At 66.4% G+C, this 14,456-nt stretch overlaps 1 protein-coding gene across 14 annotated transcripts; it reads left to right on the top strand.

The window, feature by feature from the left end:
* Positions 1-865: 865 nt before the first annotated feature.
* On the top strand, positions 866-14,409 carry CAMK2B (calcium/calmodulin dependent protein kinase II beta). 14 transcript variants are annotated; one of them, XM_085509956.1, is made up of 21 exons: positions 866-987; positions 3,209-3,303; positions 3,591-3,650; positions 4,015-4,069; positions 4,136-4,201; positions 5,222-5,294; positions 6,315-6,387; positions 6,518-6,620; positions 6,687-6,770; positions 7,538-7,632; positions 7,722-7,844; positions 7,927-8,010; positions 8,240-8,282; positions 8,552-8,620; positions 10,445-10,485; positions 10,586-10,657; positions 11,514-11,558; positions 11,758-11,806; positions 12,540-12,615; positions 12,678-12,772; positions 12,911-14,409. In XM_085509956.1, exons 7-21 carry the CDS (start codon positions 6,361-6,363, stop codon positions 13,141-13,143), a joined length of 1,239 nt encoding a protein of 412 aa, XP_085366082.1. In that variant the 5' UTR covers positions 866-987; positions 3,209-3,303; positions 3,591-3,650; positions 4,015-4,069; positions 4,136-4,201; positions 5,222-5,294; positions 6,315-6,360; the 3' UTR covers positions 13,144-14,409. The 14 variants fall into 14 exon arrangements, with proteins under 14 accessions (XP_085366082.1, XP_085366075.1, XP_085366074.1 ...); XM_085509949.1 differs by lacking the exon at positions 5,222-5,294 and having other exon boundaries at positions 10,448-10,485; XM_085509948.1 differs by lacking the exon at positions 5,222-5,294.
* Positions 14,410-14,456: the final 47 nt, after the last annotated feature.

Raw genomic sequence — 14,456 nt, 5'->3', positions numbered from 1 at the left:
CACGCGGGCACAGCCACCCGTGGGGGCTCTGCCGGTGTCCCCAGCCCCACTCGAGGCCGCCGCCCGTTCGTCCCCGCGGGGCAGCAGCGTCCCACGGTGCCCACGGGGCACATCGCCGGCCCGTGGCTCCGGGGGTCCCGCCCCGTCCGTCCCCCGGTGACAGCGCACAGCCGCAGCCCCACGGCCGCCCACGTTCTCCATGGCAACGCCGCCTGCCGCCCACTCGCATCCCCCCCCCCAACCCCAGCGTGGGCCCCGATCCCACGGCCCCGCCCACGGGGGTGGGGCTTCATGTCACCCTGCCCCCCCCCCCCCCGTGTAGAGCTGGGTGGGCTCGGGGGGGGCTCAGGGGGGGGGTCAGGGGGGTCCCCCTGTGGCTGGGGGGGATTTGGGGAGTTTTCCCCCCCCCCACCCCCGTTTTGGGGCAGAACTGAGGGGGCTGTTGCACAACGTTTGGGGACATTGGGGGGGGAGTTGGGGGTCGGGGGGGTCGGTACGGGGGTGTTGGGGGGGTTCTGGGGATGGGGGGGTGGTATGGAGGGGTTACATATGGGTTGGGGGGGAGGCGGTGGGTGATGGGGGTATTTAGGGATGGGGTCGTCTGGATTTGGGGGTATTTGGTGGGGATCTGGGTACGGGGCCGTCCGGGGGGGTGGGGGGGGGGTCGGGCTCGGTCCGTCCGCGCCGCCTTAACGGGGGGGGTGAGGAGGGGCGGGGATTGGGGCGGGGCGGGGGGGATCCCTGTGGGCGGGGGGGGGCAGCCCCGGGCTGGAGCCTCCCCCGGGCGGCAGCGCCTCCCCCTCCTTCCTCCCCCTCCTCCTCCTCCTCCTCCCCGCGTCCCGCACCCCCCGCGCCGGGCGGGGCCGAGCGGAGCCGAGGAGCAGCGGACGGAGCGGGCGCTCATAGCGCTGGTGGCGGCACGATGGCCACCACGGTACCGTGCACCCGCTTCACCGACGAGTACCAGCTCTACGAGGAGATCGGCAAGTAAGGGCCGGGACCGGGGGTCCGGGGGGGGGGGGGTGGGTCGGGGCCCCCCGCAGCGGTGACGCATTTCGGAGCCCAACACCCGCCCCCCCCCCCCCCCACGGGGACCCCGATGTAGTTCTGCCCCCCCCTGCCCCCCCCCGGCCCCGCCCGCATTGACCGGCCCTGTCTCCCTCCGGCCCCCCCCATCCCCATGGGCCCCCCCCGCAGGGACCCCCACGGCCCATATATCCCATATATCCCATATATCCCATATACCCCGTCCCTCCATGTACCGCATACCCCCCCGTAGCCCATAGAGCCCCCCTCCCCCCGTCCCCATGGCCCCCCCACAGACGCCCCCCGCTCCCTGCAGCCCCCCATAGCCCCCCCCATCCTATGGAGCCCCCCAGTCCTTACCCTCCCCCAATACCCCCCCAACCCCCCCCCCATTTCCCCTGTCTGCCTGCAGCCCCCCTGCCCCCCCCCATTCCCTATACCCGTCAGGTTCCCGCAGACCCCCCCGGACCATAAATTCCCCCCACTCCTTATAGACCCCCATTCCTCCCACACACTTCAGTTCCTACAGAGACCCCCCAGTCCTTCTATCCCCAGGTTCCCATAGGGCCCCCCCTTCAAGTTCCCTCCCTCCTTCCATCTCCCCCCTAATGCTCGTAGCCCCCCAGCCCCTATAGCCCAGGGTTGTGCAGCCCCCGTTCCCTGTTTGCCCTCAATCCCTATAACACCCCAGATCCCACGCTCCCCCCATCCCCTGCAGCCCCCCCCCTTTCCCTGTAGCCCCTGGATCCTACAGCCCCCTTCACATCCCGGCCCTGCTCCCCTTGTTCTCCCCCATTTTGCAGCTCATCCCTACAGACCCCCCCAGATCTCTATAGACCCCCCCCCCCATCCCGACCTCATCTCTGTTTTAGCCCCCCCAGCCTTCTCCTGGGCCTTATATAACTCCCCACAGCCCCTCCACTCCATACAGCACCAACCCTTTGGGACCCCCCCGGTCTTCAAAGACCCCCCAAGACCTTTGAGACCCCCCCCCCAAAGACCTTTGGACTCCCCCCCCCCCCCCCCCAAAATCCTTAGAGTCCCCAATTCTTAACCCCCCCCATCCCTTATTCCCCCCGAGGCCTTTTGGACCCTCAGTGCAGGTGGTTCATTTTGGGGGGGGGGGGGCTGTGCCGTATCTCCATCCCTCAGCCATCCCCGGTTGCCATGGCAACGGGGCTGCCTCCCCATCTCCGTGTCACTGGCAGCTCCGTGTCCCCCCCCCCCCAGCGCTGCAGCCCCTCGTGGGGAAACTGAGGCCCCAATTTGGGGGGGGGTGTCCAGCCATCCTGGTATCCCTGTATCCCTGTATCCCTGTATCCCTGTATCCCTGTATCCCTGTATCCCTGTATCCTTGTACCCTTGTATCCCTGTATCCTGGTATCCCTGTATCCCTGTATCCCTGTATCCCTGTCCCCTCCCGTGTCCCTCAGGTGTGTGTTGGGGGGGTTCAGGCCCTGGGTGGCTCCCGGTGGTGGCGGGGCCTTGGGGACCCCCCTGTGTGTGTGGGGGGGGCACAGTGAGGACCCGGCAGTGGGGGCTGGGACTCCTCCGGGTGCCCCCCCCCCACTTGTGGGCTGTGACCCCCATCAGAGCGCGGTGCTGCCGGGTGGGGGGGGCACACGGAGCTTTAGTGCTGTGTGGGGGGCGCTGGGGGCTGCTGTGGCCACATCACTGTCCCCAATGCCGGGGGGGCCGCCATCCCCGCGCCCACCCCCGCTGCCATCCGGGCCACCGCCGTCCCCATGGCAACGTGCTGCGGGTGCAGCTGCTGCCCACGCCGCCGCGACCCCCCCACCGCGACCCCCCCACCGCTCCACAATGAGCCCCCCCCATAGCCCCATAGCCCCGTATCCCCATATCTCCATAGCCCCATATCCCCATAGCCCCATATCCCCATAGCCCCGTATCCCCATAGCCCCGTATCCCCATAGCCCCGTATCCCCATAGCCCTGTATCCCCATATCCCCATAGCCCCATATCCCCATAGCCCCATATCCCCATAGCCCCGTATCCCCATAGCCCCATATCCCATTGGGTTGGGGGCGTTCGGGGTGTCCCCCCCCCATCCAGGTGCCGGGTTCACCTGGCGCTGAGTCACGGCCACAGGTGCTGAGTCATGGGGAGGGGGTCGGGGGGCTGTGGGGGGGGGTGACACTGAGCGCGGCCCCGCTGTCCCCAGGGGGGCTTTCTCGGTGGTCCGGCGCTGTGTCAAGCTGTGCAGCGGCCATGAGTACGCGGCCAAGATCATCAACACCAAGAAGCTGTCGGCCAGAGGTACGGACACAACGCCCCCATGGACCCCCCCATGGACCCCCCCATGGACCCCCCCAATCCCCTCCAGCCCCACAGCCCTGTGCTGTGCCAGCCCCATCCTGCTGCCCCACTGTGTGTGTGTGAGCACTGTGTATATGTGTGTGTGTGTGTGTGTGTGAGCACTATATGTGAGCACCGTGTATATGTGTGTGTGTGTGTGTGTGTGTGTGTGTGTGTGAGCCGGGGCTGGGGGCTGTGGGGGGGGGCAGTGCTGGGGCAGTGACGGCCATGGTTCTCATTGTGCCCAGACCACCAGAAACTGGAGAGGGAGGCGCGGATCTGCCGGCTGCTGAAGCACTCCAACATCGGTGAGCGGGGGGGGGGCGGCTGGGGGGCAATGGGGACGGGGTGGGGGGCAGCTGGGGGCAATAGGGGGCAGCTGGGGGCTGTTGTGGACACCAGGTGGCGCCCGGGTGACGCTTACGGTGGATGGCACCTATGGGCACCAGGTGGCGCTTGGGGCCCATAAAGGGGCACGTGGATGGGGCTGGGGGCGCCTATGGACACCGGGGTGGGCATTGGGGACATCGAGGGCAGCTGGGTGCTGCTGGGGGGGGGTATAGGGGATGCTGGGTGCTGCTGGGGGGTATAGGGGGTGCTGGGTGCTGCTGGGGGGGGTATAGGGGGTGCTGGGTGCCCCCCCTGCCCCCCCAGCCCGTCCCTGTCCCGCAGTGCGGCTCCATGACAGCATCTCGGAGGAGGGATTCCACTACCTCGTGTTCGACCTGTGAGTGCGGGCTGTGCCCGGGGGGTCCCCGGGGGGCGCCCCCATTGCTGAGCTGAGTGTCCGTAGGGTGACGGGCGGGGAACTGTTCGAGGACATCGTGGCCCGGGAGTATTACAGCGAGGCGGACGCCAGGTGAGCCCCCCGGCCCCGGGCGCTGCGGGGGGGGCAGCAGCGGGGCCGGCCCGGGGTGGGGGTGGGGGAGGAGCCGGGACCCCCCGCTGCGGGGTGGGGGCAGCGCCCTTTTCCCACCCCCCCCCCCCCTCCACCCCCCGGCTCCATTTTGCTTCGGGGCCCCTCCGTGTCCGAACCCACCCGACCCCCCCTTTCCCCCCCCCAGCCGGTGCCGCCCCATGTGCCGCCGTGTGCCCGTCCCGTGGTCTCTGGGCTTTCACAACATTGTTTCTCTCCCTCTCTCGTTCCCCCCCATCTCCCCCCCCCATCCCCATCTCCCCCCCCATTCCCCGACCCCATCCCCCTCCTTTGTCTCCCCCCCCTTTGCCCCCTCCCCCCCCCCCCCCCCCCGTCTCCCATCGCTCTGTGTGTGTCCGTGTGTCCGCCCATCTGTCTCTGTCGGTCCCACTGCTGCCCCTCCACTCGCTGCCCCCTGCACCCCCACCCCCCGGCTCCCCCTTCCCCGTGTTTTGCCTCCTCTGACCCCTTACCTCCCCCCACACCTCACTGCCCCACAACCCCGTACCTGCTCCTTTCCCCCATGACCCCTCACCTGCCCTGTGGCCCCGTAACCTGTTCCCATAACTCCTCCATACCCCCGGCCCTGCCTTACACCCCTCATCTGCCCCCCAACCCTCTCAACCCCATACCTACCCCCCCCCCCAACTTGCCCCCCTCCCTTTAAACCCAACCCACACCCCATCCCCTCCCCCAACTCCCCTCGCCCCCATCCCTGCCCTCCTAACCCGCCCTATTGCCCCTAAATCTTCCCCATACCAACTTTATAACCCCTAACCTGCTCCCCGACCCCCCCGATCCCACACCTGCCCCCTCCCCCCACCCATCCCATCGCCCCCAACCTGCCCCACGTGCCCTAACCCCCCCCGTGCCTTTTCTATAACCCCAAACCTGCCCCCCCCCCCCCCGTGCCCCCCATCTCGCCCCATCCCGCCGCCCCCCGCCCCCCGTTTTGTTTTGCAGTCACTGTGTCCATGAGCTATTAGCACGCGTTTCTCACACCCATCACTTTGCCTTTGCGCACAGGCAGCTGCAGGTCAGTATAAACGGGGAGGGGGTCCGGGGGGGGCCGTGCCCCCCACCCAGCCGGAGCCTGGCGCTCCCCCCGCCGCACCCCCCGCTTTGGGGCTTCCTCCTCCTTTTTCCAATTTCCCCCTTAAAAAATAGATATAAATAGACATAAATTACAAATTGCTTTTTTTTGCCCCTCCCCCCCAAAAAAACCTAAGAATTAAAAATCCACAGCAATTATAAATGGTGGGGAGGTCGCCCCCCCCCCCCCCCCCCCCATGCCCCGGTGCCCCATTCACCCCCATTTCAGCTCTCATCTCCTGCTCCTCCCTCTCTTGTCTCGTCTCATCGCCCTCCCGCTCCCTGTCCGTCCTGTCTGGGGGTCCCCAGCGATGGGGGGGGGCACAGCGGCACCCGGTGTCCCGTCCCCCCCCAACAACTTCCCCATCCCCAGCTCTCCCTGGGGCCTGGTGGGGAGCGGCCCTGTGTGCAGCACAGTGGGTCAGGGTCAGGGTCTGGGGTTAAGGTCAGGGTTATGGGTTGGGGTCAGGGTTGGGGTCAGCCCTATGGATCATGGTTTAGGGTTAAGGTCTGGGTTAGGGTAAAGGTTAGGGCTGGTTTGGGTCAGGATTTGGGGGAGGGCCATGATATGGGGTTAGTGTGAAGGTTAAGGTTATGGGTCGGGGTCGGGGTTAAGGTTAGGGTCACGGACAGGTTTATAGTTTGGGGTCAGGGTTAGGGTTATGATTTGGGGTCAGAATGCAGGACCATTGTTAAGGTAATGGTTTAGGGTTAGGGTCAGGGTAAAGGGGTCAAGGTTTGAGTTGGGGTTTGGGGTTTGGGTTGTGATTTGCATTCAGGGTTTAGGGTCAGTCAGGGTTAACGTAGAAGAGTCAGAGTTTGGGGTTAGGCTCAGGGTTAGGGCCGTGGTTTGGGGTCAGGATTAGGGTCAGGATTAGGGTCAGGGCTGGGGGTTGCTGTGTCCCCATAGTGGGGTGGGTCTGGGGGTGGCGGTGCCGCTGACCCCGGGGCTGTTTGCCCGCAGCCACTGCATCCAGCAGATCCTGGAGGCCGTCCTGCACTGTCACCAAATGGGGGTTGTGCACAGAGACCTCAAGGTGAGCGCGTCCCCCCCCGTCCCTCCGCGTCCTTTGGGTCTGTGTCCCTGTGGGGTGTGGGGGGGCACCCAGCCCCACGTCTGGAGCCGTGGGGTGATGACGTGGGGCCGCCCCCCATCCTTCCCTGCAGCCAGAAAACCTCCTCCTGGCCAGCAAGTGTAAGGGCGCGGCGGTGAAGCTGGCAGACTTTGGGCTGGCCATCGAGGTGCAGGGCGATCAACAGGCCTGGTTCGGTGAGTGACCCCCCTGCAGCCCCCCCCGCAGCAGCAGCCCCCCACTCAGCCCCTGCCCCGTGCCAGGCTTCGCCGGCACGCCCGGCTACCTGTCCCCCGAGGTGCTGCGCAAGGAGGCCTACGGCAAACCCGTGGACATCTGGGCCTGCGGTAAGGGCAGCGCGGGACCCCCGGCCCAACCCCGGGACCCCCACCCCGTCCCCATCGCCCCCATCCCATCCCCAGCCCCCGGATCCCATCCCCACACCCCCCGTGCTGTCCCCATCCCTTCCATCCCCACCCTCAGCCCCTCCGTCCCATCCCCGTTCACATCCATCCTGGTCCTCTGCCCATCCCCATCCTGGTCCCACGCTGGTCCCATCCCAGTCCCCATACTGGACCCATTCCACTCTATACTGGTCTCCATCATGGTCTTTTTCCTGGTCCCCATCCATGTCCTCAGAGGGATTCCCACCCTGATCCCATTCTGGTTCCCTTGCCAGTCCCCACACTGCTCCCATTATGGTTTATACTGGTCCCACTGCAGTTTATACTGGTTCCCATCCCAGTCCCCATATTGATCCCATTCCAGTTTATACTGATTCCCCCCCCCCCCCCCAGTCCCCATATTGACCCCCATCCCAGTCCCCATATTGACCCCCATCCCAGTCCCCATATTGACTCCCATCCCAGTCCCCATATTGATCCCATTCCAGTTTATACTGATTTCCCCCCCCATCCCAGTCCCCATATTGACCCCCATCCCAGTCCCCATACTGGTTCCATCCGAGTGCCCCCTACTGGTCCCGTTCCATGTTATACTTCGCCATATCCCCGTCCCCACACTGATCCCATTGCAGTCATTTCCGACCCCCCTCCCAGTCCCCACTGCTCCCATCCCTCCCCCATCCCTGGCCCGTCTGACTGTTGTGGCTCAGGGGTGATCCTGTACATCCTGCTGGTGGGGTACCCGCCGTTCTGGGACGAGGACCAGCACAAGCTGTACCAGCAGATCAAGGCGGGCGCCTACGACGTGAGTGCCCCGTTACCCCCGTTACCCCCCCATGGGTACAAAGAGCCGCAGCCGCCCCCTCCCCACCCCGTCCCGCTGTGTCCCTGCAGTTCCCTTCCCCCGAGTGGGACACGGTCACCCCCGAAGCCAAGAACCTCATCAACCAGATGCTGACCATCAACCCCGCCAAGCGCATCACTGCCCACGAGGCCCTCAAGCACCCGTGGGTCTGCGTAAGTGTCCCCCCCCGGCCCCCCCCCCCCCTTCTGTCCCCATGGGATTGTGCTCCCCACGCTGACCCCGCTGTCCCCGCAGCAACGTTCCACCGTGGCCTCCATGATGCACAGACAGGAGACGGTGGAGTGCCTGAAGAAGTTCAACGCCCGCAGGAAGCTGAAGGTGGGTTGGGGTCCCAGCCCAGCTCGTCCCGTTCCCACCCCGTGTCCCCGCAGCCCCCCCACGTCCACGTCCTCTTCCCACCATGACTGTGTCCCCATCCCATTGTGACCGTGGCCCCATCACAGCCATGTCCCCGTTGTCCCCCCATCCCCCATTGTCCCCCTGTACCCCATTGCCACCCTCCAGTCCCAGTGCCCCCCAGTGCCACCCTGACCTGGTTCCATTGCAGGGTGCGATCCTCACCACCATGTTGGCCACCCGGAACTTCTCAGGTGAGTCCCCCCCCTCCCGGCCCTGGGACGCCTCAGTGCCCCCCGTGTCCCCGGGCCTGGCCCCGCTCGCTGCCGCTCTCTTTCTCTCTTTCCCCCTCCCCTCTGATCTCCCCCACCCCCATTTTGACGCGAGGACGGCCGTGCCGTGCGGTAACGGGGCTGGGGGGGGAAGCAGGAGGCGCCGTGGGGTGACCCCCAGCAGGGGCTCCCGCCCCGTGCCCACCTAACGGGGTCGCTTCCTTTCTCTCCTCTCGCTGCCCGCCCCGCAGTGGGCAGACAGACCACCGCGCCTCCCTCCATGTCGGCCGCCGCGGCCCCCCTGGGGCTGGTGGAACAAGGTAGACGCCGCACGGACCCCCCCGTGCCGCCTGCTTGCCTCTGGTCCCCCCCACCCCAGTTCCCCTCCTCCTCTTCCTCCTCCTCCTCTTCCTCCCCCTCCAGGCTCGAGGTCCCTCCTCGGGAATGGCACCGCACGCATGGGACCCCCTGTCTGCCTGTCTGCCTGTCCCACCCCCCGGCTGCTCCTGGGGAGGGAGGTGTCCCCCCCCCGCTGGCACATAGTGTCCCCGTCACCGCTTGTGTCCCCATCCCAGGGCTCAGTGGGGTGTGTGGGGCCGTGGGCTGGGGGTGCACCCCGTGCCACAGCACTGTGGGATCCCTGTGGGACCCAGAACCCCCCATGTCACCCAGGACCCCCATGGTACCCAGGATGCTCGTGGTACTTGGGACTCCCATGTCACCTGGACCCTCGTGGTTCATGGCATCTCCATGGCACGTGGGATCCCCAGAGCAGCTGGGGACCTTGTGTCACCCAGGATCTCAGTGATATATGGGATCCTCCTGGCACATGGGACCCCCACGTCACCCGGGATCATTGTGTCCCCTGGGATCCCCGTGGTACATGGCATCCCCATGGCACCTGGAACCCCATGGTACCCAGGACCCCCATGTTGTGCAGCACTGCTGTGTCACCTGGGACCCCTTTAGTACCCAATATCCCCCTGTGTCACCTGGGACCTTCCTGACACCTGGGCTCCCCGATGGCACCCACCGTCCCCATGTCAGTGGGACCCCTGTGGTACCTGGAAGCCCCGGCACCACGGTGACACCTGGAGCCCCAATGGCCCCCAGCCCCCCAAGGGACCCGCTGTGCACCCCCATGGCCCCCAGCACCCAGAGCCCCAATGGCACACGGTGGGATGGGGGGGTGGGTCAGAATTCCAGAGCCAGCCCCCCCCTCTCATTTGGGGTCTGCCCCCCCCATGGCTGCTGCTCCATCCCACGGCATTGCTCTGCTGCAGGGGGGCTGCATCGCTGCATGGGGGCTGCACTCCTGCATGGGGGAAGTGGTGCCGCTGTATGCGGGGGAGGGGCTTCGTGCAAGCACATGGGGGGCTGCGTTGCCGCATGGGGGGCTGCATTCCCCTGTGGGGGCTGCTCTGCATCACGCCTGCACGGCCCCGTTGCGCTGCAGCCGGTGTTTGTGGTGCCGCGAAACACTCGGCGGGTCTTAAACCCTCCCACAGCCAACGAGCCCCCCCCGGGGACCCCCCCGATGGCTCTGGTTTAGACCCCGACCCCCATTGCCGCAGCCCCCAGCCCGCTTCCCGAGGAGGGTCCGCACCCCGGGGACACGGCTGTGCCATGGGAGTGTCCCCACGACCCCCCCCCGCCCTTCCCCGTCCCCCCACCCACCACCCGATGGGTTCCACACCGACCCCCCCCCGGCGCTGCCATCCCCGACACCCGGTGAGGATGGAGCCGAGGACGCCCACAGGTGACACCGGCGCTGGAGGGGGGGACACAGCGGCGCAGCCCCCTCCCGGCCGTGCACCCCCACCCCAAATAGGTCAGGCCAAGAGGGGCGGCCGCCCCCCGTCCCGGTGCCCCCCCTGCACGGTCTGCGGGGTGCGGAGCTGCCGCCCGCGCTCAGATTCTTTGTGTTTTTCTGTTTTGTTTCCCCCCCCCCCCCCCATCTCTCTGTCTCTTTCTCTCTCTCCCCCCCTTTCTCTCTCTCGCTTTCCTCTCTGCATTTCTCCAAGGTAAGCCAACCCCCGGCCCCCGCTGTGCCCCCCCGGTGTCCCCCCGGGGCGGGAGGGGACGGTGGCCCTGTCCCCAGGGGGGGGGCACACAGCGCTGACCCTCTGCTTTCCCCCCCACAGCAGCTAAGAGCCTGCTCAACAAGAAGGCTGACGGCGTCAAGGTGAGGGGAGGTGGGGTTGGGGGGGGTCACAAAGGGGGATGGCCCCCCCTCAAGCTGCCATCGCTGACCCCCCCCAACTCCCCCCCATCCATCCCCACAGCCCCAGACCAACAGCACCAAAGGCAGCGCTGGCGTCACCAGCCCCAAAGGGACCCTCCCGCCCGCAGCGCTGGTAGGTGCCCCCCCACACACCCCCCCACCCCACACCCCCCTCCATCCCATCGCATCCATTGCCATGCTCGTCAGCGGCACGGCCGGTCACCGAGTGGGGGGCAGGGACCCCCCCCAGCAGTAAGTAAGTGTCCCCAAAGCATCACGGGGCTCACAGCCCCCCCCTCCAGCATGGTGGGCTCAGGATGTGGGCACAGAGGCAGCTGTGGGGCAGGTGGGTGCAGGAGTGACGCAGGGACAACACCAGGAGCTGCTGGTGAAGGGCGGGATATTGGGGGGGTGGGAGGGGAAGGACGTGAGAATGGACATGAGATGCACCAGGACCCCACTGGGATGGTGGGTGCAGGATGGTGGGTGCAGGATCATCCCGACCCCGGTGCTGGAGCAAAGGGGTCTTGGTCAGCATGGGGGGGGTTGGGGGGTGCAGGGACCTCAGGGTGCAGGCACGAGGGGTGCCCCCAGCACACGGATGGCAAGGTGGGTATGGAACGCGGGCACGGGGCTCTGTGTGGGTCAGAGCAGTGGGTGCAGAGCCCCCCACCTCCGGGTCATTGCAGTGGGCTCAGGATGCGATGTGGGGCAGCGCCCCCTGCACGGTGGGTGCAAGACGTGGCCCCCCCTCCCTCTCTCCCCCCCTCTCCCCGCTCTCTCTCAATTAAACCATGTCGCTTTGCTGGACTAACGACTCTCTGCTTCTCTCCTCCCCGCCCTCCCCACCCGCTGTGGGTCTGTGCCCCCGTCCGCGTGCCCCCCATCCCTTCTCCCCCCCCCCCCATGCCGCTGTGCTCTGGTCTCTCCTCGCCTCCTTCCTCCCCCTCTCTCCTCCTCCTCCTCTGTCTCTCTTCCTTCTCCTGTAGGAGCCTCAAACTACCGTAATTCATAACCCCGCGGACGGCATTAAGGTATTGCTGCCCTCCCTCCGCTTTCCGCCTCCATCCTCCCCCCATCTCCCATCTGTTCAGGGCTGGGGGCTCCCGGTGGTCCCAGGGAGGCGTCACCCCCACGGCCGGGGCTCGTGGTTTCCCCCGTCCCCCCAAAACGGGCGCTGACCCCCCCACCCTCTGTCTCTCCCTCTGCACCGCCGCCCCCCCCCGCTGGCAGGAGTCGTCTGACAGCACCAACACCACCATCGAGGACGAGGACACCAAAGGTGATGGGATGTGGGAGGGTGGGGGCACGGGGGGCACTGAGTTGCATTAGAATGGAGCTGGGATGCACTGGAATGGCACTGGGATGTACTGGAACAGCACTGGGGTGCGCTGGAATGGAGCTAGGATGCATTAGGATGCACTGGAACGGCACTGGGATGAAGCTAGGAGACACTGGGATGCACTGGAATGACACGGGTTGTGATGGAAGAAAGCTGGGAGGCACTGGGGTGTACTGGGATGGAGCCAGGATGCACTGGAATGGCACTGGAATTGCACTGGGATGCATTGGAATGGCACTGGGATATACTGGAGTGATGCTGGGATGCACTGGGATGGAGCTGGGAGCGCTGGGGTGGTGATGCACTGTGCTGGAATGGCACTGGGGTGCACAGGGTGGTGTGGGATGGACTGGGATGGACTGGGATGGACTGGGATGTGGTGCAATGCAGCAGGATGGCGCTGGGATGTCGTTGTGTGCTGGGGTGGGAGCGGGGTGTGCGGTGTCCCCTGTGTCCCCAAGGTCCCCATTGTCTGTCCCCACTGTCTGTGCGTCCGTCCGTCCCCACGTCCCCATCACCCACCCGTGTGGCTCAAGGGTCAGTTGGTCCCCTGGTCCATGTGTCTGTCCCCATGGCCATGTGTCCCTATGGCCGTGTGTCCCCTGGTCCGTGTGTCCGTCGGTCCCCGCCCCCTTTGTCCCCCCGCGGTTCCGTGACCCCGCTGTCCTCGCAGCCCGCAAGCAGGAGATCATTAAGATCACGGAGCAGCTCATCGAGGCCGTCAACAACGGGGACTTTGAGGCCTACGCGTGAGTGGGGTCGGGGGGTCGGGCCGGGGTCGCGGGGCCGGTGCTGACGCGGCGCTTTGCAGGAAGATCTGCGACCCGGGGCTCACCTCGTTCGAGCCCGAAGCGCTGGGGAACCTGGTGGAGGGGATGGATTTCCACCGCTTCTACTTCGAGAACCGTGAGTCCCGCACAGCCCGGCTGCCGCCCCCGCCGTCCCTGCCCTCCCACCTCCATCCCCATCCCTCCGTTGCCGTCCATGCGCTGGCTCTGCCCGCGTTCTCCCCCTCATCCCTCCCGCATCCCGCTGTGCCCGCAGTGCTGTCCAAGAACAACAAACCGATCCACACGACCATCCTGAACCCGCACGTTCACGTTATCGGGGAGGACGCCGCGTGCATCGCCTACATCCGCCTCACTCAGTACCTGGACGCGCAGGGCCGCCCTCGCACCAGCCAGTCGGAGGAGACGCGCGTGTGGCATCGCCGCGACGGCAAGTGGCAGAACGTCCACTTCCACGGCTCGGGGGCCCCCGTCGCCCCCCTCCAGTGAAGGTGAGGGCGGATGGGGGGGGTCCCGCCGCCTCCGGACCCCCCCGAGCACCCCCGGCCCCGTCAGCCCAACCCGAGACCCCCCCGCCGAGGCCGAGCCGCCGGCCCGGTGCCGCGGTCCCGGAACACGCGTCCGCATGCCTTGTGCCCCCATATCCCACCCCATCCAACCCCCCCGGACCCTCCTCCGCCCGGTGCCTGTGTTTGCAGAAAAAAAAAAGACAAAAAAAAAGCCAAAACGACGGAAAACGTTCAAAAATCGCCTCCCCCCCCCCCCAACCCCCCAATAACCCCCCCCAACCCGATTCCCCTCCCGGTTCTTCCTGCCCCGACCACGCTCCCGTTGGCACGGAGGGGCCGCTGGAGCACGCGGACCCCCATGGTGTCCCCCTCCGTGTGCTGGGCTGGGGGCGCTGCCCGGACCCCCCGGCCGTGCTTGTGGAGTTTCGCTGTTGCTGGTGGTGGATGTTGTTCTTTGGACTCTGCTTTCGCTCCCTCCCTCCCCGGGTCCCTGTACATAGAGAGAGCTCTTTATTTTTGAATTCCCGCGGGAGCAGCCGGTGCCCCCCCCCCCCCCCCCTTATCCCGACCCCCACCCGGTGCTCCCCACCCATCGCTCTGCCCCACAAGTGTGGGGCGCGCTGAGGGTTGGGGGGCAGGAGTTCAGTCATTTGGGGGCTGGGGGGGTTCCGGCCCTAAGGGCGGGGAGCGGGCGGGGGGCTCGGGGCTGACCCAGCACCCAGGCAGCGGCGCAAGCACTTTAGACTAAGAGAAGGGGTCTCTTAGGGGGCACAGGCTGCTGCCCCCCCCCCGCATCCGACCCGGCCTCCAGGGGTCACCACTCTGGGGGGGGAACATCGCCCCACGCCCCCCCACATCCCCCCCCAACGTCCCCATCCCGCACCCGTTGTCGCTGGGGCTGTTTGTGGCTGTGGCCGTGGGGCTGGGGGGGGTCGGGGGGTTATTTTCTGCATGCCCTTTGCGCGGGAGCACCCTGGAGCGCTAACGCTGTATGTCGAGGAGCTGAGCTGAGCTGTTTCTGTCCCATGAATGCTGGTGGATCGTTGCCGAATTTTCTCCCCTCTCCCCTTTTCTCTCGTTCTTTTCCATCCCTCCCCCCCTCCCCAGCATTTCCCCCCCCCTCCCCCTTCCTCGGACCCCTTCGTCTTTTCTTTCTGAGCCTTGTAAGTGTAAAAGATGACTCTGATTTTGTTTTTGTCTCGGAAAAAAAAAAAACTGCAAATAAATTATGAGGAAAAACAACTGATATAAAGGAAATCCCGGTGGATGATGTGGGAGCTTTCCTATAGGGCC

Source organism: Coturnix japonica, chromosome 10 (genome assembly GCF_054131305.1).
Source record: "Coturnix japonica strain WE chromosome 10, WE-NBRP24, whole genome shotgun sequence".
In the NCBI taxonomy this organism is placed as follows: Eukaryota; Metazoa; Chordata; class Aves; order Galliformes; family Phasianidae; genus Coturnix; species Coturnix japonica.
This window is presented reverse-complemented; position numbering and strand designations above follow the sequence as displayed.